Source organism: Gallinula chloropus, assembly GCF_964237585.1.
Source record: "Gallinula chloropus genome assembly, chromosome: 5".
In the NCBI taxonomy this organism is placed as follows: Eukaryota; Metazoa; Chordata; class Aves; order Gruiformes; family Rallidae; genus Gallinula; species Gallinula chloropus.
In genome coordinates this window covers 78,197,145-78,224,765 of record NC_140090.1, presented here as the reverse complement: position 1 = coordinate 78,224,765, position 27,621 = coordinate 78,197,145, and the positions used below count along the sequence as shown (strand labels likewise).

Sequence of the window (27,621 nt, the reverse complement as noted above, 5' to 3'; positions counted from 1 at the left end):
TGTGTACACCCCAACTGATCCTGGCAGGAAGAACACCCATGCTCAGGCAGGGACAGAGGTCTCCTCCTAGGTCCTTTAACAACCAAGATTTGGGCTGCTCACTAAAACCCCTGCTTGAGCCTCCCAAGGCCGAGTCACCCTGCATGACAGCTCAGTCACCCACAGCCAGGCTGGGACAGTCATTGGGACGGTACCACAGGAGCTGAGCTGGGAACAGCAAAACCACTTATCCATTCCCATCAGATCCAGTCGCTCTTTTGGATCCAGGAAGCATCTGCCTGGATGTAAGGAGGCTCTGCATTATTATTCAGCACGGGTGAGTGTGAAACGTTTATATGGCAAACTCCTCTGCTTCCTCTTAATTGTCCGTTTCGTTTGGTAACAGGCTGTGCTTTGGCAGCGACAAAGCCCTTGAGAACGGCCATATTAGTACACAAGTCTGGGGGAGGAGGGTGCCAGAAGAAGCAATTTTGAGCTGAATAATGAACACTGCAGCTGGAACAGAGTCTAAGGCACTGGAGGTTACTCCACACCCCCACCCCCCTCCTTCTGTGATCCATCCTATTTAACGTCTCCTGTAACATGCTGCACGCATCTTTCTGAGAGCCTCTTAGAGGAACTTCAGAGGAATCCTGTGTTTGCACAACAAGGAAAGCACTCTCCCAAAACATGGGGAGGATCACTGCAGCTTTTTCTGTAGCTGAAAGCGATCCCAGGTTCTGCCTCTTGTGACTGGGGCATTTTAAAAGTACTAAAACAAAACCCCAGGAAGAAAGCGACACATGTGGGATTTGCAAGACCTTTTGCAGTGATTCAGCAGCAATGGGAAAGGCTCCCACCAGCTCCTGACAGAGAGGGACCAGACCTGCACGTGGCTCTCCAGCCCAGCGAAGCTGCCACGTCCACAACCACACCGGAGCTGCTGCACAGCTGGCAGCACAAGGGAGAAGCCACTCCTAAACCCAGCCCTCGCTGCCACATACCCGGCCTCTGTGATCTCTGCCCATGCTGCAGCAGGAAACTGGTGAGCTACAAAGCCCTGGGGAAGTTGCTTTGATTTCTTAACACCTGGAGCTGGTGCTGGCTTTGTGGTTCAACAAGCTGCTACAAAGGGTTGACTGGAGCAGAGCTGGCACTAAGTGTGGGGGGTGGTGGTACATTTTGTGTTGCTGTCCCACTGTTTTCCTATCACAAGGATTTCTTCCTTCACTTCACAGCTCCCAGGCTAAAAAAAGCACTGGTTTCCCCTAATAAAACACTAATCCCATATCGATTTGACACCTTACCCAAACTCTTCAGGACTCAGATGTATGCAAAAGGAGTCAGCCAGGTAGGGATGGCAGCACAGGAGCTGGGAGCACGGGACTGTAAAGACAACCAGGGCACTGAGGCTTCTCAAAAACCTCATTCAAACCCATCCTCTCCTCCAGCCTCCCCCATTATCTGACCCTTGTGGCCTTCCCAGTGATGGTGCAGCAGTTACCAGTGACAATGTGCCCCTCCTGCATGATCACATAGGAAGGCGCAGCACGTGAGAGCCGCCACTCCAGCTCAGACAGGCAGCGTGGCCTCATTGTGCATTTTGCTTTCAACAGTGGCCAGGTTCTGCCAGTGGTTTAGGAAAACGTAGGAGATTTTATATTAGAATTTGCACCCCGAAGGAGAAATTGCCTTTTAAATTTTATTAGTGAGAATTTGGCTCGTGTCTTGAAGCACAAAGGCTTATGCTGCTACCGAACCCCTTGGACTGTAACCCTGACTCGGAAGGACTCAAAAGGAATTTTCATTTTGCCTTCTTTGGACCAACATTTTCATCTTCCAGCACTTATTGTTTGGGTTTGGTGTGTGCTGGGAACAACTCTAAAATCCCACCGAGCTTTGGAGTTGAAGGGAGGATCGAGGCTATGCATTTTAACTGCTGTGAGGCACGCTGGACTGGAAACACCAGGTACTCCCAGGGTAAGGAAAGAGTACATATCCAGCCAAAAGGCAGCTCAACTCATAAAGCCACAAATGCAGGCAGGCTCAGCAATTACCAACTTGCTACAAAAAAGACCAGCAACAATTATTAAACCCCAGTTTGGGCACTTTCTCCTAATATTAAACAGTGGCAGCAAAAGGGCTTCAAGGCCCACACCTCTGCTCCTGTGCCTGCCTTCACTTCCACAGATTCCAGGTAACTTCTCTTTTTCAGCAAGCCCTGTGTTGTCCCAAAGGGATTCTCCCTCTTGTACTGCTATTTCACAGCTTCTAGCAGAGTTCTTTGGTTTCAGTAAGGTCCTAGGACAGGTGAAAACCGTGGCTTGGCCTAGGGAAGCTGCACTTGCTCCCACGACCTTCCCTGCACAGGGAATTCCTGACTGCGTATTGCCTCTCCTTACATGCGGGAGAAAACCCCATGGATAGGCCAGGGTGAAGATCAAAACAGGCATTTCCTCAAGTGGGGGTGGAAGGAGCTTTGGGGAAGAGAAGGGTTTCGACTGACTCCAGCTAATGTCTGGCCTGTGCCTCCCTCTGCTCCCATCTGCACTCTCAGTTCCCACGGCCTCGGCGCAGTGACGGTGAGAACAACCAGAGCAGCCCAACAGGCTGCACAGATGAACTCCCAAGTATTTAGATTACTGAACTGCACCTCCATAAATCCAGCCGATCCTCTGCCACAGGAAAGGGGCCGGGGTGTTAAATAAACAGGCAGTAAATTTCAGAGGCTGTGGTAAAGTTAGCATTGTCGTTACTTTTCCATTCTGAGAAGACTAATCTTGGTTATAATTATCCCAGCTACATCCAGCCTTTTCAATAGCTCGTGCACTGATAAATGAAGCATTCGCTCTCCCAAACACCCCTCCCACCCCTCATGTGTGTGATGTGTTCCAAATGAACAGAGAAACCATTTCTTTTTTGCTTTTACACTTGCTAACCTATTTCCAGGTGGGCTAGAGCACCAGCAGAGCTACACCAATTTATTTCACTCCTCATAGCAGGTGAGGATCCAGCCCCTTATTTTTAAACTCTAAAATAACTTATACAGGTGATCTTCCCCAAGCAGCGTCCTGTAAATGAGTGAAGAAAGAAAAAAAACCCACCAGATAAACACAAAAGACAGTAATTGCACAAATCACTTTGGTCAGGAAGGCATGTGCCTGCCAGCTCCTGGGAAAAGCCTCTTTAATTAGGCTGATTTAAATGCAGACAGGTTTGGGGGTTTCTGTCTTGTTCTTTCATTCTTTCAACTGAGGTCTTTGTACAAGCAGGAGCTGGACTCGGAGTCCTCAGCCAAAACCTGTCCTTTTGCTTCACTAATGGGTGCTGGGACAGAGGAAAGAGCAACCTCTGCAGAGCCCATGTGAGCCAGCCCAAAGGAGACCGGCACCTCCAAGGCCTGATGAAGGGAGACAGGGATGCTTCTGAGATGGAAAAGGCCACAGAATCACAGAATCACAGAACCATAGGGGTTGGAAGGGACCTCCAGAGATCATCGAGTCCAACCCCCCTGCCAAAGCAGGGTCCCTAGGACAGGGCACACAGGTCGGCGTCCAGACGGGGCTGGAATATCTCCAGAGAAGGAGACTCCAGCCCCTTCCCCAGCCTGGTTGCCCTTCTCTGGACTCACTCAAGGACCAAAATGCCTTCCTTATGGTGAGAAGCCCAGAACTGGACACAGCACTTGAGGTGCAGCCTCACCAATGCCGAGTACAGGGGCACAATCACCTCCCTAAATGTGTCCTGGCACACTCAAGGCCATGTCTGCTGCATGTCATGGGGAGATGAGGTCTCAGTGTGAGTGTTTCATACAGATCCACTCCTTGGGGCAAACTACAGTTAAATTCACGCTGTAACGGTCTTTTAACACGTAGGATTTCTATCCAAGGATTATTTAACAACTTGAGCTATGTGCAGCAGTGCTGGTGATCACTGTGTATCTGCCAGCACCTCCGGCTGTCATCTCACAGCCCCCGAGCCCGCTCCCTCTTCCTGGCTAAGTCCTCTGCTCCCATCTCCAACTGTGTGTGTGGAAGTACAGGATGGCTGCCTAGGGACATGTTTTCAAACAGATGCACCTTTAAAAGCTTATGCACATAAACATGCAGCTTTGTCCAACACGACTGCATCACAAAGCTCAGGGACTGTTGAGAGCAGGGCGATCAGTCATGCCAAAAAACCTGCAGGAAGGGACTTTTCAAAGCAAAAGTCCATTTGAAGCCAACTCCCCACTTCTCTACATAGTTTAAAGATGACAAGGAAGTCAAGTGTTTGCTAGAACATCTCAACCAGCAAGGAAAAATAAAGAGCTCTGTCTGCAAGAATAAAACCCATCTCCTCCAGCACGTGCCCCGCATTCATTTACGTCGGCTCCATTAGTGCCCTGTGGAGTAGCTGACCTACAGCAGGACTGGCATCCCCAAGATTTATTCCAGCTGGTTTGGTCCCTGCCTTTCATAGGGTTACTCCAGTTGGGCTGTATTTAAACAGCATCAGGGATCAGGAGCTAAAACGTTTCCCAGTCTAGCTGCAACAGGTTTGTCTCTCAGAGAGGCTTTGAGCTTTCACATGGGTAAAACACAGAAAAACTTTACCCCAGCATGGGGAGACAGTTCCTGACCCTACCTGGGCTCTCATCCCTCAGCTGATGCCAATAAAACACCTTTGCAACCGCAGCCTGGTTCAGTTCCCAGCAGACAGCCAGAAATATCCCCGTGCTTAGTCAGAGAAGTCCTACCCAGAGGCTGACGTGGTGCAGAACAGCTCGCCCGCGCCTGTTGCTGCGGCAGATGTCTGTGAACTGGCTTGTCTGTGGGAAGAGTTTCACTCCTGAGATGATCCAAGAGCGTGAAACCCCCTGAGAAGGGCTGGCATGCCTCAACACTTCTCTCAGCCTCTCAGCAAATCAATCAGTTTAATCTCAGACTAGACACTGATGTGGTACAATTCTCCTTTCAGTTGGTGGTGGTTTAAAGCGCTCAGCAGCAGGCATAAAAGCAGCTCCTGACATCGTGTTTACACAGCAACAGCAGGGTTTTTCAGCTTCATTTGGGACTCAGAGACCAAACACTGCTTATGGTTGTGCTTTAGGCATCTCTGCTGTAACAGCATTATAAATATGTAACGAGAATTTAAAAGGCAGAAGGAAAATCGATAATGGAGACACCTCATCCAGACAGCAGGCTTAGCTCTCACCACCTGAACAGCTGGGATTTCCAGCGTGCACTCACTGACACTGAAGTAAAGGTGTCCTTGTTCCAGGATGAGCACAGGAGTCACCTGCAGCACCCAGAGGGAAAAAGACATCAAGTTGCAGAGGAAAGCTGCCTTACCACAGTTCTTACACACCATCATTATAAAGGAGACAAAGAATCTTAGCACAGAAGTATGAGGAGCTTGGGTCGAGCAACTGGGAACTACAGCAACAACAGCAAGGTCAGCCAGGCTACTAGAGCACAGATTTTGGGCAATTCCCTGAAGGTTGGCCTGGGCAAAGCTGCTTTCAAATATCAGAGAGCTGAGAGGAAGGAGGGTCATCAGTACCTGGCCAGTACCTGGCCATCTGAGATGCTTCCATGGCCACCATGGGCAGTATGGGGTCTGATCAATGTTTGTAAAGATCTGAAGTGTGGGACACAGGGGGACATGGGCAGCATCTTCTCAGTGTCTGTAGGGACAGGACAAGGGGCAATGGCTGCAAGTTGGAGCACAGGGAGTTCCACGCCAATCTGGGGAAGAACTTCTTGCTGATGAGGGTGAGGGAGCCCTGGGACAGGCTGCCCAGGGGGTGTGGAGTCTCCTTCTCTGGAGACATTCAAGACCCAATCGGACACTGACCTCTGTGACCTGTCCTAGGGACCCTGCTTTGGCAGGGGGTTGGACCTGATGATCTCTGGAGGTCCCTTCCAACCCCTACAGCTCTGTGATTCTGTGAATCCACACACTCACAAGCCTTAATCATGTTGATTCAAACCAGAACTGTGACTGATACCACCAGATATCTCTGGGAGGGCTGATGGTCAGAACCTTGACTGTAGCTCAATATCTTTTAGCACATCTGAACGGAAACAAAACTGTCCTATTTACGGAACAGGCTCTGTCTGCATGGGGCCTTTTTGGCTCCTACCATCGAGTTACGCACAGGCAACACTCCCAAAACCCTTTTCCAACATGCAGCTCCTTCTCCTTTAGCTCTTTCCTTCCTCATTCCCTTCTCCCCCCGAAACTCAAGGCCACGGCAAACGTGCCGCCTGATTATCCGCTGACACACGCACTTAGCACTCCTGTGCAGAAAGCAACAGATCTGGAAGCTTTTCCAACTTCCCCTCCAGATGATGTCACCCTGGGTGGGTGCCAGGCTGGGTTATGAGTTCAAAAACCTTCACTTCAGGGTCAGACATCCTCTTATTTTTAGGCCCAGTCTCAGTGTCACTCAGCCAAGAGCTGAAGAGTTCACCTTATTCAAGTGCAAATGCCTGCTGGGTTTGGAACTGGGCCTGGCTTTGTGGCAGGTGAAGGGGTTCTGCAGCACAGGAACCCCTTTTAAAGGCAGGCAGCAGCGACTTTGAGCTCGGCACGATGCTCTGGTGGTTCATGCCAAGATGAAAAGCTGTTTCAAACTCCCACCCTCCACAAACTGCAACTGCACATCCAAAACCCTGGGCCTGAATTCGATCTGGCACCGCGGAGCACTGCTGGCTGCGTCCTGCCCCACGTAGCCCGCTGGAAATTTGCACGGTGGGAAACAGACCCCTTCCAGTACAAACTGGGAACTGGCAGCATCTCAGAGGATATGGAGAGGGATGGGGAAGCTGCTGTGCAGCTGCAGGGTACGAAGTGCAGGGTGTTGGGCAGCCTATGGCCTGGCAGCTAACTGGCTCTGCTAACTCCATCACCTAGCCCTGCACTGCTGCACTCCCCCTACCCCACCCCCAAATTCCCACCAGCAGGAATACCTCTTTGCATTAACCTCCCTACTTGCAGCACGTGGTGATAAGGTGTCCTCTCAGCCTCTTCTTCTGCAGGCTGAACACTCCCAGCTCCCTCAGCCGCTCCTCCTATCATTTGCCCTCCAGCCCCTTCCCCAGCCTGGTTGCCCTTCTCTGGACACACTCCAGGACCACAATGTCCTTCTTATGGTGAGGAGCCACTCAACCAAGTGTTAGACCCAGCTGGTCACATTTTAGACCCATCCAGAGTTCAGAAAAAAACCAAGAAGCAGCTTTTGAGACAAGCTGCAGGTTGACACGAAGAGCGACAGCGCGTGTGGCAGCTGCGGCCAGCAGCCAGTCAGGCCCTGCTGGGCCCTGTTCCCCACAGCCCCGGGGCCCATCGCTGGTTTTAGGAAGGTGACGACTCGAGTCAGAAGATGTGACACAGGACGCAGCCCCCGTGCAGCAGCTCCAGCCCCGCGCGCCCAACCAGCTCGTCTTTCGGCAGCCTGCGAGCGCAGGGCTGAGGCGTAACCAGACACACTGTTGACAATGACTGAAAAACCACAGACAAGTAAGAATTGTAATCGTTTCAAGGGTGAAGTGTGAACATGAGTCACGTCCCCGCGGGGGCTGCGAGCTGCCGTCGTGCCCTCGTGAAGAGCACTGCCCGGCGCTGGCAGGGGAGCGCTGCTCCTCACCCAAAGCCCTCTCCTCACTCAGGCTCCTTCTCCTGCCTGCAGTACACCAGCACTCACATGGAAAGCTGTTGGAGTTTCCCAGCGCTCGACAAAGACATGAAGCTGGCAGTGCTGGGTGTTTTATTTTTACCTCACGGCGAGTCGCATGGTGCTGCTGATGGGGATGAAAAGCAGCCACCAGCCCAGGCTCAGCAGAAGCAGCTGGAGGGGTGGCAGTCCCTGTGTCCTGCAGCATCTCCCTCGGCCTGAGCAGGCTGGCAGCCCCGCTCCCATGCACCTCTGCAAAGCCCCGTCTCCATCACCTCTGCAGCCAATGGATAAGCCTGGAGCAGGGCCCCTGGTATGGCTCTGGGACCACCTACTGCGGCTGGTGGTCCTCTGAGCGTATCCCACCTCCAAGCACCCAGCTCCCCCTGCAGAGCTGCGTGCCCAAGCTGTCAGCAATACAAACACAGGGCCCTGCACTGCATCTCAAGAGCAGAAAACACGCTGGGGACTAGGCAGCCACTCTGGGTTTGCTGGTTAAACCCACTCATAGAGGGGAAAAAAACACCCCTGAATGTCTCTAGCTAAGGCTGTGGGTGTCCCTCCAGCACCCACGGGCCATGCAGGGCAGTGTTAAAACGTGAATGCTCAGCTGGCTTGTGCTCTCAGGGTGCTGGCACAAGGCAAGGCTCCCACACCGCGGCTCCCAAGCGTGTTCACAGCGCCAGCAGGAGCCCCAGCCAGGAGATTAAATTTCAGATACTGAACCATTTGCTCCGAGGGAGTTACATCGGCAGCTGACTTGGCCTGCCTCCCTCTTGTTTGCTTCCCTCTCCCTCTGAAAACAAGGCTCTGCTTGGGTTTTATCAATCCCAAACAGCCTCTCCCCTTCCGCCACGGTCCCCGTGCTGCTTGCTGAGAGCGCTCCTTGCACCCAGAGAGAGCTGGGATGACATTTAACTACAGGAAAGCAAAGAGCAAGAAGATGCAGAGAAGAGGAACCTGGGTTTTGAAAAAAAGGAAATCCCTAGTGAAACCACAATTGTGCAGCTGTCCCAGCTCTGCCATTGCTGCAGCACATTTCAACGTGCTCATTAGCATTTTTATGGAGATAAAGTAGTTAGAGATGGGTAAGGTATTCATCATCCCCACCAAAGGTTGAACCAGCTAATATCGCTAGGAATTCTGCAAGGGATGAGTGTTGGGAAACACCACGGTGCTTGGCCAGCTCCTGGGACTGCTTTGCTGTGGAATTTTTCTCCTGGAGCTAAAGAAAGGCCCCTGAAGATACAAATAGAGCTAGAGGTGGGTCTGCCCCACGGGGACAGGAGGCTCTGGGGGAGGCCACGGGTGTCTGCAGTGATGCTGGGTGCTGTGTGGGAGAGGAACATGCTCTGTGGAAACCCTGGGAAGCCCCTGAGCTGCCTCCTTTCAGGCAGTCCAGCCTCCAGCACCTCAGCCCACGAACTAAATGTCTGTGGGGAGGAGAGGGACACAACCGCGATGGACAAGCGACTCTGGTGTCACCATGGTACCAACACATCGAGGCACCAGAGCAAAAGAGAAGGAAAACAAAACAGCCATTAACTGTGGCTGCCTTTCAGAGAAGGGTCTGGAAGAAGCTCAGCCCCACACATCAAACCCACCCAGCCGTGTGCTCTCCCTGGTCCCACTGCCTCTTGCTTCTAGTAGCAGATGCTGGTACCACCTCCTCCTCTCCCAGCCCTGCTTGGGCAGGGGAGAAATGGAAGCGCTTAAGGCAGCTGTCTCTTCAACTGCCCTCCTCGTGTGGATGTGAAGCAAGAGGGGAAGCAAAACTGCAGCACAGGCTGATGTGGTCACTACCCTCTTCATTTGCAAAATGCAAATTGCTTCCTAGCCCAAGAGCTTTGAGATGTGACAGCTGATTAGAGCAGGACTGCCAAGAAAAAGTCGGTCATCAGACAGGTACAGAGCAGAACCAGCGAAGCTGCTGGGTAATGCTGCATTTCCTCACTGACCCAACATGCTCCTCCCGTCATTGCCCTTGCACCCATCACAGGCTGATCTCTTTTTGGATATTCACAGAAGCCCATGAGCATTTGTCCAGCAGCCACCATGGCTGTGTCCACAGCACACGTGGCTTCCTCTGGCTTTATTATGGTACCAAGAAATAAATTAACTCACTAATAACCCCCCCCCCCCCCCCCCAAGCTCCCACTTCTTTTTGGGACTAAAGGTAAGTAAATTTACACATTAGCTACAACACAGCAGAGCTCTCTAATCCCCCTTGCTCCTTTCAGGTGTGTTTTAGCTCAGGTGTAATATGCATGGGAAGGGAAGGGAGAGGGGAGGGGAGGAGAGGAGAGGAGAGGAGAGGAGAGGAGAGGAGAGGAGAGGAGAGGAGAGGAGAGGAGAGGAGAGGAGAGGAGAGGAGAGGAGAGGAGAGGAGAGGAGAGGAGAGGAGAGGAGAGGAGAGGAGAGGAGAGGAGAGGAGAGGAGAGGAGAGGAGAGGAGAGGAGAGGAGAGGAGAGGAGAGGAGAGGAGAGGAGAGGAGAGGAGAGGAGAGGAGAGGAGAGGAGAGGAGAGGAGAGGAGAGGAGAGGGGAGGAGGAGGGGAGAAAGGAAGAGAGGAGAGGGAAGGGAAATTAGTTGGAAGGGACTTAGAACAATTACCTAGTCCTAATAGCATTTCTAATGTAAAACAGTAACTTTACTGGAAAGTAAACACTTGGCTATGTTCAGTTAAGCAAACAAATACTCAAGATGGACAAAAGATGATTCTTTAGAGTCAGAGGGCAGAACCTTCTGCTTCCCACCTTCACCACATACAGTTACCAGCATAATGTGTTCCCGACAGGATTCACTATTGTATCGTGACTGGAGATACCCTCATGCTGCAAGGATGGTTCTGTTATACACCACACTACAGCAGCAAGAACTGAAACCTTCCCACAGGCCACTCGTTCCTAAAGCACCAGATAGTAAAACTGGTAATTTCTGTGTCTGGATATTTGAATGTACTGGGGAAATTTAAGGCTGTTGTCAGATCAGTGTGTGTGCTGAGGCACTGCAGTGTTTGCTCTGAACTTCCTCTCCAAAGCTGGTTCAAAGATTAAAGTAACCAAATTGTGGTCAAGAAAATGATAAACACATGTGAGGATCCTCACATGGACAGAGCAAACTGTGATTTGAAGGTGCAATAAATGGTGAGTAAGATTGAGCTGTAGCACTGACCACGATCATAGATCACAGGGGTTGGAAGGGACCTCCAGAGATCATCAGGTCCAACCCCCTGCCAAAGCAGGGTCCCTAGGACAGGTCGCACAGGTCGGTGTCCAGACGGGGCTGGAATCTCTCCAGAGAAGGAGACTCCACACCCCCTGGGCAGCCTGTCCCAGGGCTCCCTCACCCTCACTGGGTAAAAGTTCTTCCCCATGTTGGTGTGGAACTTCCTGTGCTCCAACTTGCAGCCATCACCCCTTGTCCTGTCCCCACAGACACTGAAAAGGGGCTGCCCATGGTCCCCTGCATCCCATACTTAAGATATTTATAAACATTAATAAGGTCCCCCCTTAGTCTTTTCTCCAGGCTGAACAGCCCCAGCTCACTCAGCCTTTCCTCACAGGGGAGATGCTCCAGGCCCTTCATCATCTCTGTAGCCTCCTCTGGAGTCTCTCCAGGAGATCCCTGTCCTTTTTATCCCAGGGAGCCCAGAACTGGACACAACGCTCCAGGTGGGGCCTGAGCAGGGCAGAGCAGAGGGGGAGGATCCCCTCCTGTGACCTGCTATCACACTGAAAACTGACCTGCTGACACTGGGCTTTAATAAACGGTGCTTAAGATGTGAACAAACATGGATTATAACACAGGGTTCTACAGGGTAAATACAGGTTGGAAGACTTCCCATTTAATTCTTGAAGCAGGCTTAATTATCAGGATGGTGAGGCCATCAAAAAACGCCTCAGGTCCTGTCCCAGCACAAAGGCCTGCTGGGCCTCATCACACACTCCTGCTCTGCCCCACCAAGGCCCAGGAGATGAGAACAAGCTAATAAAAGCCTTTGTCTGGGCTGTGGTTAGTAACGCAGCGAGCAAGACAGCGAGGGTGGAGGGCTTGCTGCTCCTCTGTGGAGCAGTGAGACGTGACTGCTGCTTTGCAGGAGGTGTCAGGAGCTTTCACTTACTGCCACAGCAGCAGTTGTGAACTTATCCATGTGTGGAAATCAATATTTTCTTGGGGTTTTTTTTAAAGAATAACTTTATAACTGCATTTAAGAGGTTATGGCAAAGACCCACCCTGTTTTTCTCAATCCTTACTCAAGTTGGTGAAGTCTTTTCCTCTGTCACAACTATCTGGCTGGATCACATCTGGATTTTCCTCCTGGTGAGCTGATCTCCTATAAATCCCTACAAATTCTACGTGTTTTCTTCAATCAGGTAAGAGGAACAGATCACAGGCCACTTTATTAAGAAAGTCCAGATAATTATTCTCAGAGGATAATTATAAAGTTGGGAAAGTGAAGGGAAAGTAACTTGACCCAGTTCTCCAGGAGAACAGTGGCAGAGCTGGAGAGAAACAGCAGCTCTCATTGGCCTCAATCCTTTTTATCCTGGGGTATCCTTTATGTCCGTAACGAGGGAGCTCAGGGGTGCTGCAGCATCAGCTGTGGCTGTGAGATAAATCCCTAATCAAACCAAGAAGACCTCATTGGCACTTGAGGGGGATGAACACATATTGCCAGGCTCTGAAACCATTTCAGAGCCCACAGGTGAGCAATGGATACCACTGCCATGCATACTCTTGGTTACCACCACTTGCCAACGATGGGAAGTTCTTTACTTATAAACCAAGACCTGTAAGTAACACCAAGGAGTAAGGGATAGGCAATTCTTCTGTCCTGCCAAGAACTACCTGCAAATGGATGCACTGATGCACCTGGAAGCTGTTCCTGACCTGATGTGGAGACAGTTGGAAAGGCCTGAAGGTAATTTTTCTCTGCACATCACAAAGAGGAACGAGGATATTATGCAGCACCACAGAATCAATAGTTATTGTGGAAATTATTGGTTTGATGTCAAGGCCAATTAGCTGTGAGGGGAATTAGTACATCCCCTGTGCAGGAAGACAAGTACATGTTCTTCCCTACATGGGAAAGGTGTTGGCTACCAAGGGCGTCCACAAAGGTGAGCATGGAAACTTCATCATCAGAGTCAGGTTTCCCAACGCTGAGAAGCCTGACACCAGACCAGAGTCTGCAGTGAGGTCCAGGGATGAAGTGAGAGAGGCCAAACCTGCAGAGCAGCCTGACCCCTCTGCATTCACATGGGAAGGGCTACACTTGGCTGACCCAGCTGTGGGAGAACCATGCTGGCTTAAAACACCATCCTATCCCAACACCTTTCCAGTATTGCCCTGACTTGCACCAACATGAGCTATGTGCCATGTTAAAGCTAGGACTGATTACATTTCATGGACTCATCTACTCCATGAACAGTTTGGCTGCTGAAAAAGAGATTTCAGCATTTGAGCTTAAGTCCTGCTGGAGGACTAAGTCATTCAGAGGAGACAGGTGTAGATGCAGGGGTGAGGAACATGCCAAGCTTGTCATGCTGGAGGAAATCAGTAGCACAAATTTTATTAAACTTTAAAGATCCAAAAGAAGAGAGACAAAGGAATAATTTTCAGGACCTCCATGCAAGGTGGAGTAAAACTGAATGGTTTTGCCACAGCCTAATCCACACTTTGAATCTCACCCTGGGAGTAGCTGACATGGGAAAAGACCTTGCAGAGGCCAGGAGGGTGAGAGCCCAGGGCAGGAGGCAGCTCTGAGGCTCCATGCACACCCTTCCTGCTTCTCCCCTGGACCTTGTCTCGCCTGCCAAGCCAGCCACCCCCACCCTGCATTCACAAAACCAGTTCCTCAGTTCAGCAGGGAGCTGGCATCCCCCACCACCATCACTGCACAACCACCACCACAGAGAAAAGCTCCTGCAAGACTGTGGGCTCAAGTTAGCTTCCTGTACCTGGCTGAGGGCTGCCTGCCCTGCAGAAGACCTGTCCACCCCTATCTACTGCTGAAACCTCTGCATCAGCAGATGAATAGATTCCTTCCATAAAAGGCATTCAGGGTGAAGAGGATGTCTTCTTCTATCTCATGAAGGCCAGGAAGATGCACTGAGTTGCTCTGCAGCCTGCAATCTGCATGCAATCACCTAACTCCCTCTGAAATACAATAAACATTACAGCAAACCTCAACCCCTGTGCCACCTTTGGCACCACGGAGCAGAACCCTTGGTGGCAGCAGACCCCCAAGACGTTCATGTAAAGCAGCACTGACCCCTGAAAGAAGGAGAGCTGCCCTGTGCACACCCTTGCACTGGAGGTGATGATGTCTGCTAGTCAGGGGCAGCACTTAGGTGAGAGCACAGAGCTCCCACAGAGCAACAACACGCTGATGCTGGGGTAACTTGTGCATGTCATGTCCACATACCCAGCAGGAAGCTGTGAGATGCCCCTGCAAGAGCTCCTCGGGGTTGTTCCTCAGTTATATTGTATTCCCAAAGCAGCCCTGCTGAAGTGAGACCCCGTTGCTGGGGTGGGAATGGAAAAACCACTCATGGTTGCAGATAAGCAGAGACAACTCAACGGGGGTGAGCGCCCCTGTCCCCAGCTGCAAGGCTCTCTCTCCTTACTGGGAGCTGTGGAAATCCTGCCTCCCCAACACCCGGCAGCCACAACAAAACCCCCCTTCCCCTTTGTAATCTGCACTAGTTTATAGCAAAACCAGCCTCAGCTTTCGAAGAGGTCCCGAGCTGGGGCTGACACTGGAGTCAATGTACTAACGGTGCCATCCAGAGGTACCTGGGTGTAGCACACCGCTCCGTGTCCAAGCGCTGCCGTACCAGCAACACAAGACCTACATGTAATCTTGTATATATATATATCTCAGGCTTTAAACCAGCCATGAAATAATTACATTTTTCATTCCTTTTGTCCATCACCTTTCATCCACTTGGGGTTTCCCTGCCCCTCAATCCTCACTGTGTGGTTGGATTGTCCACGTCCACTAAATCAGTCATTCCTAAAAATATACACATCTCTGACCTCCCTTGGCAAACAAGAGCTATTTCATTTGACTTGCAACTAACACCAGGACTGGCACCCCATGCTGGGTTTAGAGAGATGTGTCCCCCCCCCATATTTCACCTCCATACAATATGATTTCACACAGCAGCAACCACACACCCCGAAACATCTCAAACAGCTGATGAGCCCCTCTCAGCTGGGAAATGATGACTCCAACTCGATGCAGGAACATGTTTCTGCAGCATATGACCATATATTTTACAGCCATGACCAGCATATGACCAACATATTACCATACATATATATGACCATACATTACACATGTGTGTATATGCTTTACATCAGTTGCCTGAAGAGTTTGGATGCAGCATCACCTGTGACATGCTTTATAATGGGTGAAACACATCAGAGGAGATAGTTGTTCATAGCAAAGGTCTAATTTACCTCTGTGTGCAGAGGTACCTCCCTCACTGACACCCCTGCTACCTGTGTGATGCTAAGATGTGGGATCACAGAGTGATCCTGTTAATATCAGAGGAAAATCAACCCTCACATCTTTATTTTTCTCCCTTTAGGAAATGAATGGGATTAAAGAGACAACAGATGAATAATCCCAACAGCATGAACTATATACTGGCTTTTTTAATCTTTGGGATTTTTTTGAGCTTTGCTTAGATAGATAACTCATTTTGAGATGCAGTATCTCAAAGATGCAAAAACACACACAGCACAATGTGCTTGTATCCATCTCTTTTTTCCTCCACAAGTGCCACTCACTGCAGTATCAGTCCATTAGAACTAAGGCACTGGGCATCCTTTTATCACCTCCCACGAACTACAAGGAAAGCTGAGAAACAGATTGACTTGAAAACTAACAGAGTAACTTTCCTGATAGCCTATGGCAAGCACTGTTCTCACTTGCTGCATCCCTCCCCAAAAAGAGTACCCTTCTTTTGCAGTCGTGGTATTTGGAAATCAAGAAGGAAACTGTAAACATGTAAATCCTGTCAAACGACAGATGGTGTTGCTGAACCATGCCTACTACAAAGAGGCATGGCTGTGGTTAAGAGGAGATGGTTAAGAGGAGATGGAAGTGTTATGGAATCCAAATGTTGAATGTCAATGTCTGCACTGCATTTGGGGAGTCACCTTGAGCTGCCCTCAAACCTAACCTGGCCTGGGCATCACATGGTGGCTTTGTTTTCCACCAGTCAACCCTGGATTGTGCTCTGAGGGTGTCTGCACTGAGGTCTCCTGGCAGCAGCTGCAGGGAGGCAGCTCTTGGCTCAGGGAAATCACAGGAGACACCTGCATGGAGAAGGGTTTGGAGGGTCATTTGAAAGAGGTGAGTGAGCCTGGGGAAGCCTGGTAAGAGGAGAAGTGGAGAGCAGCTCTCACATTCCAAGCACTTCAGTGCTGAATGCGTGTCTGGAGGAAGCAGCAGACATATGGAGTCCTTCATAGAGCTGTGAGATACGACCCACAGAGATCACCCAGTCGACACTCTAATTCTGCAGCCTTAACCTTGCTAGAAGCTTCAAACACATCTTACACCAAGTGTACAACACTTCCATGCAGCAGCAGCAAGATAACCCACCCCAAAACAAACCCCAAGGAACACACCAGCTCCAGGCATGGTGATGGAAAAAACAGAGTGGCAGTTTAACAGAAAATACTTCTTCCCAAGATCAAAGACAATGTGTCTTCCTCTCCCTGCCACTTTCTTACACCCAGTGTTTTCCCAAAACATGTTGTGTGAATGAAAATGGCATCATCCACCCAAGGCTAACTGCTGCACAAGGAGGCATCTGTTCAAACCACAGTGTATGTTGGTGGGAAAACTGATCCACCAGCAGGAAAAGGACTGGAAAGGCATGGAAAAAAATCCAGTCTTGTGCAGTCAGTTTGAACACCCACCCACCCACCAGGTTCTGAGCAATTTTCTTTCAGTAATTAACATGTTTGATAAGGAAATTAGAGCAGGGTGTCATTGGGCAGCAAGATAAACATGGAAAAAAGTCATGACTGACATTTATCTCCCCTTTTTCCCCCCCGATTTCCCCCGTGGATGTGTGGGGTGTAGGGTGTGCACTGACCTGTACTTCCCTGTCCTCACTTGTAGAGCTCTCATACCGCACCGCTGGGCACCTCCAACATCATTCACAATATCGTCCCCGATCATGACGGCCTGTCAGAGCAGGGAGAGGGGCTGGCGTCAGGGGAAGCTGGTTTCTGCCACGCATCACACTCCTCTGACATAACAAACAGCTTGATCTGATGTTCAACGCCGCCATCAGACAAATTAAACAAGATAATATTGTCATCCTATTGATTAAAAGTCACCCTACCTTGAGTGCAATTCATGCTGCAGCTCCTCGAGCAACGGACTAGCGCGGCACACCTCTGTCCAGCGTGCAATCCATCACAGAGAGGGAAGTGATGTGGCACACAGTTCAAAGGAAATGTTGAATTTTAAGGAGTTAGGCCTGTTCTGTTCCTAAAGACCCATTTATGCCATGCTCCAAGCTGTTTAAATCAAGCTTAACTTGCTATTCTAAAAGCTGGTCAAAAACTTGTGGTCACTGGGACGTGTCTCTTTGCGGAGTTGGATCCAACCTAATTGTCAGGTTGATGCAGGAATTTGGGAAATCCCTGTAAAATCAAATCCCTTTGGTTTTGCACACTGGGACATGATGGTAAATCACAGAACCACAGAATCACAGGGGTTGGAAGGGACCTCCAGAGATCATCAAGTCCAACCCCCCTGCCAAAGCAGGGTCCCTAGGACAGGTTGCACAGGGAGGTGTCCAGACAGGGCTGGAATCTCTCCAGAGAAGGAGACTCCACACCCCCTGGGCAGCCTGTCCCAGGGCTCCCTCACCCTCACTGTGAAGTTCTTCTGCATATTGGTGTGGAACTTCCTGTGCTCCAACTTGAGCCCATCGCCCCTTGTCCTGTCCCCACAGACATTGAGAAGAGGCTGCCCATGTCCCCCTGTGTCCCACACTTCACATATTGATAAACATTGATCAGATCCCCTCTCAGCCTTCTTTTCTCCAGGCTGAACAGCCCCAGCCCACTCAGCCTTTCCTCATAGGGGAGATCCTCCAGGTCCTTAATCATCTTTGTAGCCTCCTCTGGACTCTCTCCAGGAGATTCCTGTCTTTTTTATCCCAGGTCACCTAAGTCTATGCAAACACTAATAAACTCAACTGACTTCCAAACAAATGAAACTGGGAAAAGACCTTCTGGAGGGGGCAGGATTCATGTGAGTGTCTGATGATGACATGCAGAACACAGGCTGCCTCCCTCCCTCCCTAAAGTCCTTCATTAAAGTGTTTCTTTCCTTACTAAAGGAATTGCTTTTGTGGTTTGTGTGGTTTGAGGTTTTTTCTAGAGTCTGCCACGACGGGTCCTTGTCCCACATGTGGGGTGGGGAGGTCAAAAGGCATGTTTGCAAGGGGACCAGGACTGTAGGTTTAAGGACAAAACCCTATAGAGGGTCTGTGCTGCAGGTGCCATTCCAGCAAATAAACCCCTCTCCTTCCTTTGCCTGGACATGGAAGTGTCTCTCTTTAACACAGTGTGCAACTGTCCCAGAGCCAGTTTGTCTTGTGTCTCCCACACCTCAGTCCCCACTCTGGAAGCAGTCTGCAGGGCAGGACTACATCATACCTACTGAAGACATCAAAAAATACCAAAGCTCCAGAACCACTTTCATTAATCATCTAATTGCAACAGAATCTTCTCCCACTTATTTCACAGCACGTAAAGGAGCTCTCAGGATACAGAATCAGAGAATCATAGAACATGTAAGGTTGGAAGGGAACTTCAGAGACCATCTAGTCCAACCCCCTGCAGTGAGCTGGGACATCTTCACCAGATGAGGTTGCTCCCTAAAGCCCTGGGTGAACAGATGATTTTCTGAGAGCATTCATAAACCAAACCAAGCTACAAACACACCTGTCTGGAACAGCTGATAGAAAACTAAATCACCTTTTGAGTAACACATCAGGTGTGGGGGCAAGATTATATATAGCAGTTACCAGCCCAGTCTATCTTGCACAGTGGTTTAAAATCCTGATTGCATGAGGGATGATCATCATCCCATGATGAGAGGTCCTTCAAGGAGCAGAGAAACATAAGGTCTCGTGACCTTAGGGAGGGAGCAGCAGATGGGGTTGGGACAGGTGGTTCTGCCTTCCCAGTTCTGCCAGATGATGGAGGGCTCAGTCTCTTTCATCCTTTCATTACTGAACCATTTTCCTTATCCACTCTGCTCACAGAGTGCCTGTGTTCCTAATAAGATACCTTCCCATGGAGACAGTTCACCTTTCCTTATCATTCCTCAAAACAAGCAATCCAGCACGAGATGAGGAGAAAATGATGGGTTGATTTTAAATAATTGATAAACTGAAGACATACACACAGATGAGGAAACAAAACAATCCCACAGCAGCATGCAGAGGTGCAAAGAGCCTGGCAGCACCACGTCCAAACAACCACCATGACCCATTCCCACCCACGCCACTCTGAGACAGCTAATTGTTCTCAACCACCAGCTTTAACAGTTTCTAATTCCCTCTTCTTATAAAACTCCTTCCAAAAACCTCCCCAGGTTTCAGAGGGGGGACAGGGAACAGCTGTGGAGCAGACCTGCCCTCTGATCCCCGCACACCCTGACCCCAGACATTCGGGATGAGATTTCTCAACTACAGCCTGATTTCAGTCCTAGGTTCTAAAAAGCCTAAAAACAAATTTCCCCTGAAAAAGAAAGGGGGGAAGGGCAGTGGGGCAGCCCACCAAGCACACCTTTCCTCACCAGGGCTGGATTTTACCCCATCCAGGGAAGTATTCCTGCGAGATGCTGGGCGAGTGCCGCCGCAGATGAGCAGCGATGCCTGTCCAGGCCAGCTTGTGGCATACGCATACAAAAATGTACTCCAGCCCCCTGGGGATCTCACAGATTTACTATCGGTGAAGGGCAATAATCACTAAAGGAGGAGCAATTATTCCCAAATCATTTAGGATTTAAAAAATCATTGGCAAGAAGATAGAGGTCAAGAGGTGCGCTGTCAAGGGAAATAAAAAAACTCTACCTGTCAAACCTGGGTTTAACTTCCTCTCTGACTGCAATATGGTAAGAAGAGAGAGAAAGATATAAAACTGAAAGGTCACATACCCACTGAAAGCAAGAATTAAAAGATCCCCGTTCGTGTTCACATCTTACACAGGGATCACACTGTTAAGCTGTTCAATTATTCCATGGAAGTCACTTTTTTAAGACTGGTTTAAAATTTACTAAAAAGAAGGGGGAAAAAAAATCCCCCTCTCTGGTTTTAATACAAATCAGCAAACAATTCAAATAGGCATAATTTATATTTTCCTAAAGCATACAGCAGGTGAGAGGTGGGGTGTGTGGTCGTACACATGTAGTAAATAAAGCCAAAGCTGAGTCCCCATCAGACTCAACCTGTGATAATGGAGGAGGTGAACATGACCTCCAAGAATTTGGAGCTGGGAAGGCACAAAGTAATCCCTGCTGGATGAAGGTCTGTGGCACAGAAATCACTGGCATGGGCAGCATCTTACTGGTGGTGTCTGGTCCACAGAGAGGAGGGAAGTGGGGACCAACTACTCGTAGCCACAGAAGTAGGCAACACCCATGAGCCTTGAGAGATGCTTCAGAGGGTGATGAGTAGGAACCTCGGCTCTCTATTGCCTGCAGAGTTTTAGCATTCACTAAAATCACAGGAAAATGTTCAAGCAGGAAAGGAATGAGGCAGAAAGACAACAGCCCCTGTACCACGGGGCCGTGCTCCTGCTGCGACGCAGCGGTCCCTAGGACAAGCTTGGGCACAGTGCTTTGAGCCTGCAGCCTGCAGAGGATGCAGACAAAGGGATGCAAGGAAGGAAGCACATGAACCTCAACAGAGCATTTAACCCTAAGCAGATTTTTGCTATAGGTTTAACAACCTTAATCAAGCTAAATATGCCAGGGACACGAGGAAACAAAGCTTATATAAATCTGGATTAATGCCCTAAACCTCTTTTTACAAGAAATACGATGGATTTGCTTTTCTCCCTGTTCTCCCTGGCCCAGCTGGTGAGCTCCTAGGCTTCAGGATCCCATATTACTGTTAATTAATGTTTCTATCTTGGAACTACCAGCCATGCAGACATTAAAGACACGAAAGGCATCGCACGTGGCCTCTGACCTGGCAGAAACTATACACCAAGCCAGGTGAAACACAGGAACAGGGTAAAGCTCCAGGGCAGGTTCCCAAGGGCTGCAGGGCCCGATAGGTTTCAGTGAGCTCTCAGCAGGACTCGAAGCTTGAAACTTCACTTGGCCACTTCACCCTTCTTTCTGAGGTGGGAAATCTTCCCCCTCCTTGTCATGGCCAGGCAGCACGGAGGGGATGCCAGCACGGTGACAGGTCCTCTGTGCCACTCTGGGGGTGACCTCCCTCTGCTCTCACGCACCACTAACTCCCACCTGAGACTTGCAGGTGGCAGCAATGGGAATCAGTTAACTGCCAGTAGTTTATGCACTCCAGTATGACCTGCTGTAACTCCCATTAAAGCAGGACAATTTGCTACAGAGAGAACTTTTTATGATTATATAAAACTACCAGAACCTTAACATTATCCAGGCTTTATTGTAAAGCTGTAAAAATCATCCACTGTTACAGCTGCCTTGAAACACATGAATTAGGCATTTCGGTAACCTTTAAGATGTGTTATTCTTTGTCGTATTACTGAATCATAAGATAGGTCTGGTTACCTCTAAGAGGTTTAAATTTCCAATCTATTAAAGTAATACCAGCAATCTGTTATTTCTAGGCCATTGAGGAAAGGTTAAAATGAAAATTGGCCATCGGGGAGTTCCTCCTATTCTAGGGTTGGAAACGTCTCAGCAGCAGAAGGCAAAGGCAGGGTCTTCAGCAAGAAGCAGTTATCAAGGGAAACGACTGGTGATAACTTTATTGATTAAAGCAGCTTGAGAAATGTAAGATTTGCTGCTGCTTAGAATGACTGCAGCGAGCCAGCTTGATTAAAAAGGTACCTCTCATTAAAAAGGCAGGAGGAGGAACATTGTGCTCTGTTTTCGAAAGCGCAGCTCGTCCAAGAGGGCTTCATGATGGGATGGATGAAATGCATGCCACAGGTGGAATAAATTATCAGCTGACGTTTTCTAGGAGCAAAGGCAGGTAAAACCAGCCCTTGCCATGGCATTACAACTGCAGAGAAGTTAATTCAGGAGACAGGCTACACCGTGACACGGTGCGTTGCCATGGGACTCACTGAACTGCACATACAGAGTTTTTACGATTATATGTGATGAATGAAACCAAACTGCAAATCCTTCTCCAGTGAAGTCCCAAGGTCAAGCACTCAAAAGTGAGGAAATTATGTCAGAATAAGGTAGTTTGCTGGGATTTGTTCCTCTGCATGTGCATCATGATCCACGTTTCACTCCAGCAGCACAGGGTATCTTCCACAGCCCCAGCACGGAGTGACCGGTGCCACTGCACAGTGTTATCTGCTGTGCTCCTCTCTGTCAGGCACACCCTCCCTCCATCTCAAACCTCTCTGAATACACCTAGAGACTAGATGTATGACTACACCAAGCAGATGGCATTTAACACTAGAAACTGTACAGAAAAACATGTGTTTCCAAATAGAAAGTTAGTCACTAGCAGCACTATGAATAGCAGAGTAGTCATCTCTGCTGGGGACTACTACTGCTTTTCCCTACCCAAAACATGTCCTCCTCACTGAGGCTCATCCTATGGGACCATTTGCTGGCTTCCTGATGCATTCAATGCAATTTTTTTTTTCCCTAGAGCAAAGTTTTTGAGCCAGAAGTCCTGGTGTCCTGTTGCACCCCTGTAACAACACCCTCCCTCAGTGCCAGGGGCTGACAGGGTCTTGGCACAGTGTAAAACATGACACAGGAGGACAACCCCACCATCCTGCCTATGGAAAAGGCAATACCATGACTTAAGGATAGAAATCCCAAAAAGAGCTTTTCCCTCCTTCACACTCCTTGTTTCTCATAGAAGAGAAAGGAAGCACAAAGCTTCCTGCATCTCATTTAGACCAACAGCATCCCAGGGCTGAGCTCTTTGAGATGTGGTTTTGCTCTTTGTCCTTTATCCCAGCTATGTTCTCCTCAGGTGCCACTCTGTGTCTGACATGGGTCTTTTGGTTTGTTGGGTGAACAGACTGAATAATTGCTGTGGCTGTACCTGGGATATTACATTCAGGATGAGCTACCTTGTTACTGGGAAGACATTGACAAACCAAAGGGAAGAGGGTTAGGGTGCAGAGGGACCGATTCAAATTCACAGAGCAAGCTGCTGAGAGCTAAACACAGAGGTTTTGGTAAGAGATGACTTCTGTAATGATGACAAGTCATGGGTAATTGGAGGGAGAATATATCCCAGAAAGCAAGCAGCTATTTTGGTTGTTACCCAGAGTAAAACTGGAAATAAGGAGCTGCAGTTTAAAAGGGGAGCATCCTGGTGAAGCTCAGAAAAAGCTGCCTGCCCACAAGATCTGCTGGGCTGTGAACACTGTCCCAAGGGTGCTTACAGAAGCCCTGGGTGTTTGGCTCACTGAAAACTACTCTGGACAAAACATTAATAAACGTGAAGCAGTGAACACTCACGGATGGGGAAGGAGATGGATTAGATGGCCTGCTAGGTCTTTTCCATCTCCCCACTCTATAATAAAGTAAAACCCAAGCACATACTGAATTACAGGGCCATAATTTCATCTCCAGGCTCTCGGGACCTACAAGCCACCCAAACTTCACTCCTGTTGTTTATATTGTCACCAAACCCCCCTGATGGAATTATTACCTTGTAATTCACTGCTGTCTGTGAGTCATCTCATACTCATCCTTATGTCCTGTGTGACATAACAACAAATCAATAAAGAGGATCTGGGCACAACTACAGAGAGGGGAAGAAAGGGGCTGCACTAAGTAAGCATCACCCAGTCGGTGATGCTGATGAATCCACTAACACAGGAGGAGTTTGGGGGTCAATCAGTGCTTCTCATTCACTTAAATTTGAAAGTATTTTACTTCTGCCTTTCCTTTTTACTAAAAAAAAATAGGTAGCCAGTGTGACACCAAAGGAAATACCTAACATTGGCTGCAATTCCACTACGCTGCAGCCTCCAGTCACCAGGGAGCCTGCCTGGTGCTGGGGAACTTCTCAGCTTGTGAGGATGTTGTCCATGCCTCCCCAGGAACACTATTGCATTGTTACCTTTAGCTTTTGAGTAAAGGGATGTTAGTTTGAACTGTATGGTCTGGGAGGAAGGTGAATAAGAAAGCACAGCACAATGCTACAAGTAGGAGAAACCGCAGGAGAGAATGGAGGGATTGGATGGAAGACAAGAAGTTGAGTAGAGGTATGGATGGCACAGACAGGAATGGAAAGGGAAATAGGAGGCACTGAAAAAGAACCCTCAAAAAAAAGCCTGTCAGGAGGGTAACCAGTACACACTGGTCCCCATTTGGTAGCATCTACCCTATGTCTGTCAGCCCTCCTTTGTCTGCTTCACTTTCTTTGGTTGAATGGTGCCCTGGTTTTGGCTGGGACAGGGTTAACTTTCTTCCCAGCAGCTGGTGTAGCTGTGTTTAGGATGAGAACAATGTTGATGACACACTGATGGGTGTTGCTGGGCGATGTTTACACCAAATGAAGAGCTTTTCAGCTTCTCACACCACCCCACACCCCAGGCTGAGGCTGCGCAAGGAGCTGGGAGGGGACATGGCCAGGACAGCTGATGTCCACTGGCCAAAGGGGTAGATATTCCATTCCATAGGGATACTCCATACCATATGGAGTCATAACTGGGGGGAACCTGGCTGGGGACTGGGATTGCAGCTCGGGAACTGGCTGGGTATCGGTGGTCTGCAGGGGGTGAGCAGTTGTGCTGTGCATCTCTTGTTGTGCAGGGTCTGTTACTATTATCACCATCATCACCATCATCTTCTTCCCTTTCTGTTACATTAAACTGTCCTTGTCTCAACCCACAACTTTTACTTTTTTCCCCAGTTCAGAGAGCAGGGAGGGAGTGAAGGGCTGTGTGGATGTTTTAGCTGCCTCCTGGGCTAAACCACAACAAATGGGTCAACATGGAAGAATTTCTGTACTGAAAGGGCTGTCAGGCATCAGAACAGGCTGCCCAGGAAGGTGGTGGAGTCACCATCCCTGGAGGGGTTTAGAAAGTGTGTGGATGTTGTGCTTGAGGACATGGTCTAGAGGTGGGCTGGGCAGGGTTAGGCTGTGGTTGGACTAGATGATCTAAAGGGTCTCTTCCAACCCAGATGATTCTATGATTCTATGGGGGGTGTTTCTCTCTAGAAACATTTTTTTAACAATTTTTCTTTCCCCTTATAAAAAAAAAAATTAATCAGAGGATCCTGAATATAAATATTTCTTTGCACCATATGTAACACCAAGGATCAGGAACAAAATACAGGCATGTCCACCCAGAGGTGTACCCACCTCCTCCTGGCCACAACTGCTTCCAGAACTTTCTGGGAAAGACAGAAACCAACAAAACCCCACAACCAACCCACCAAATACAAACAATCAGTGGGCATAACTAGGTGGCACAATCAGAAACCTTACCTGCTCTGCTGGAACTCCCATTTCTGCTAAGGCTGACTCAAAAAACCTTTTTGCTGGCTTTCCCACTACCTCAGCTTGAACATCACAGGCATACTGGAAAAAAAATAGAGAGAGAAGGACATAGAAAAAGGCTGATGAGAAAAGGATTTCTTCAACTCGAGTCAGTTGTGTAAAAAGTATGTGATTATTGATTTTTGGACTTAAATTACATAACGGATTAGTGGGTGAAGGTGGATATTGGAGAATATGGATAACATGAATGTTAAATGTTCCCTGGAAGGAGAGAAAGTCCTCCTGAAACAACCAAGTTATAAACCATGAGAGCAGCCTCAGACCCAGTGCCACTCATTTCTGTAAGAGCATCATTCTTAAAGAAATAGAGAAGATTGTTTATATGAAAGTGCTGGGTTTCTTCAACCTCCTGGCATATTTTTCATGATTCAAGTAACCAGCCAGCTCTGAAAAATGTTATTTTCCTCCAACCAAATATGAGTACTGTGCTAAGAAATGTGTTTCTAGCTTGTTCCTGGACAACTAGAAGCCTGAGTTTATCTGGGAGACAAAAGCTTTCCCCTAAACTCACATAGATACAGAAGAATGTGCTGCAAGCATACATCATATCCACGAGCTTCTTTGCTTGTACACTGCCCTACTTTGCTTTATTCTTATTTTTTAATACCTCTGCAAGCCTATAAAAGGAGGAATAATGATTCTTTCACCCTTAGGTTGGCTTATCTTTTGGGTTCCAGCTCTGCACAGACTTAATCAGGCTTAAAACCAGGATTGCACTTAAGTACCTTGCTGAATGAAGGTCTTTTGCTGGAAACTGTTAAGGGTGAGGGCTGTGTTAACAACATTACACCAAACATTAAAATGGACTTTAGGTTTCCTTGGGTATCTTGCAGAGAACATTCTCTGTTTTTCTTTTCTGACTCCTCCTTGCAAGGGCCTCACTTCCAATGAAGGTATCACAGTGGCAAAAGTTCACAGAAAAAAATGAACAAGGCCAGAAAAAATAAAAAAAATAATAATAATAATAATAATAATAATAATAATAATAATAATAATAATAATAATAATAATAATAATAATATCTATCAGTCTTTAGAATGCAGCAAATGAGTTTCAAGCTGTGGAAACTTCCTCCACCAAGGTGAGTAATTACAGAAGACAACCCATATTTATACCAGTTACTCTTTTAACAAGGTGCACAGAGTGAGTAAGCATAATGCAAGCCATAAAATACCTCTAATGCCTTCATATATGCTCCCACATCAAGTTTCAGACCATCAGTTTCTTTATAGTAGCGTCTGGAAATGAAAGTGATAAAGTTCCAATGAAGTGGCAGTTAAATCCAAAGAAACCACATTTTATTATTTCTGTGCCTAAATAGATGTCCATATGGCTGCAGCAAAAAGTCAAGTCATCAGAAACTCTGGAGCCTTAATTTAACACCAGGAATGAAGCAAAGGACAGGCTCAGGACTGTGCAACGCTGGGGAAAAGACCTCAGGCCCATCTGGCATCTGGGACACAACTCCACTGGTTCAAAGGGATTTTAACACTCCTACATCAAGGATGAACTTGGCCTCTTATTTTATTGCACAGAGAACTAGCTGCTTGCAGAGGGCAGTATCATAGAATCCCAGACTGGTCTGGGTTGGAAGGGACCCCAAGGGTCACAGAGCTCCAACCCCCTGCCACAGGCAGGGACACCAACCTCCAGGCCTGGAGCTACACAAGGTTGCCCAGGGCCCCATCCAACCTGGCCTTGAACACCCCCAGGGATGGGGCACCCACCACCTCTCTGGGCAGCCTGTTCCAGCCCCTCACCACTCTCTCTGTAAAGAACTTCCCCCTAATATCCAATTTAACCCTTCCTTAGTTCCACTGCTCTTCCTTTAATCAGCGATGGAGAGCCCATGGTAGATACAAGGTGAGGGCTGGCACCAACCAGCAGCTGTAACACCGTGTATCTGGACAGGGACCAGTTGACCATCACTGCTTGAAACCCAGGACCCTGTTTATCAGGACTAAGAAAGCCCTCCAAGCTAAATTTTGCTTCTTCTAAAGATGTTCCTATTGCCACAGAGCTCATGGGATTTGTTAGCACCTTGACAGTGCTTTCTCTGGACTGGCGATTCACCCTAGCACAGGTCTTCCAAGATCTCCTGACCAGAGCAAAGACAGGTTTCTGTATGACAGGGGAAAAAAAAAGGCAGGATGAGCAGTCAGTTAAGATTTTATGCCTTTTCCTTCTGCCATTTTCCATTATTCAGCACAGCCTCCCTTTAAAATGA

The 27,621-nt window shown here is 48.6% G+C and overlaps 1 protein-coding gene across 2 annotated transcripts in view; it reads right to left on the bottom strand.

Annotated features, from left to right (window-relative positions):
• The window catches only part of LHPP (phospholysine phosphohistidine inorganic pyrophosphate phosphatase), a gene marked incomplete at its 5' end in the record, with an annotated part of 81,538 nt that overhangs the window by 36,767 nt on the left and 17,150 nt on the right, over positions 1-27,621 (bottom strand). For both annotated transcript variants that reach the window (XR_014617344.1, XM_084265039.1), the window contains 3 exons: positions 16,761-16,852; positions 25,323-25,415; positions 26,569-26,632. Coding sequence is in view for 1 of the 2 variants with exons in the window: in XM_084265039.1 (XP_084121165.1) it covers positions 16,761-16,852; positions 25,323-25,415; positions 26,569-26,632 (249 nt within the window). The remainder of the gene's footprint in view (positions 1-16,760; positions 16,853-25,322; positions 25,416-26,568; positions 26,633-27,621) is intronic.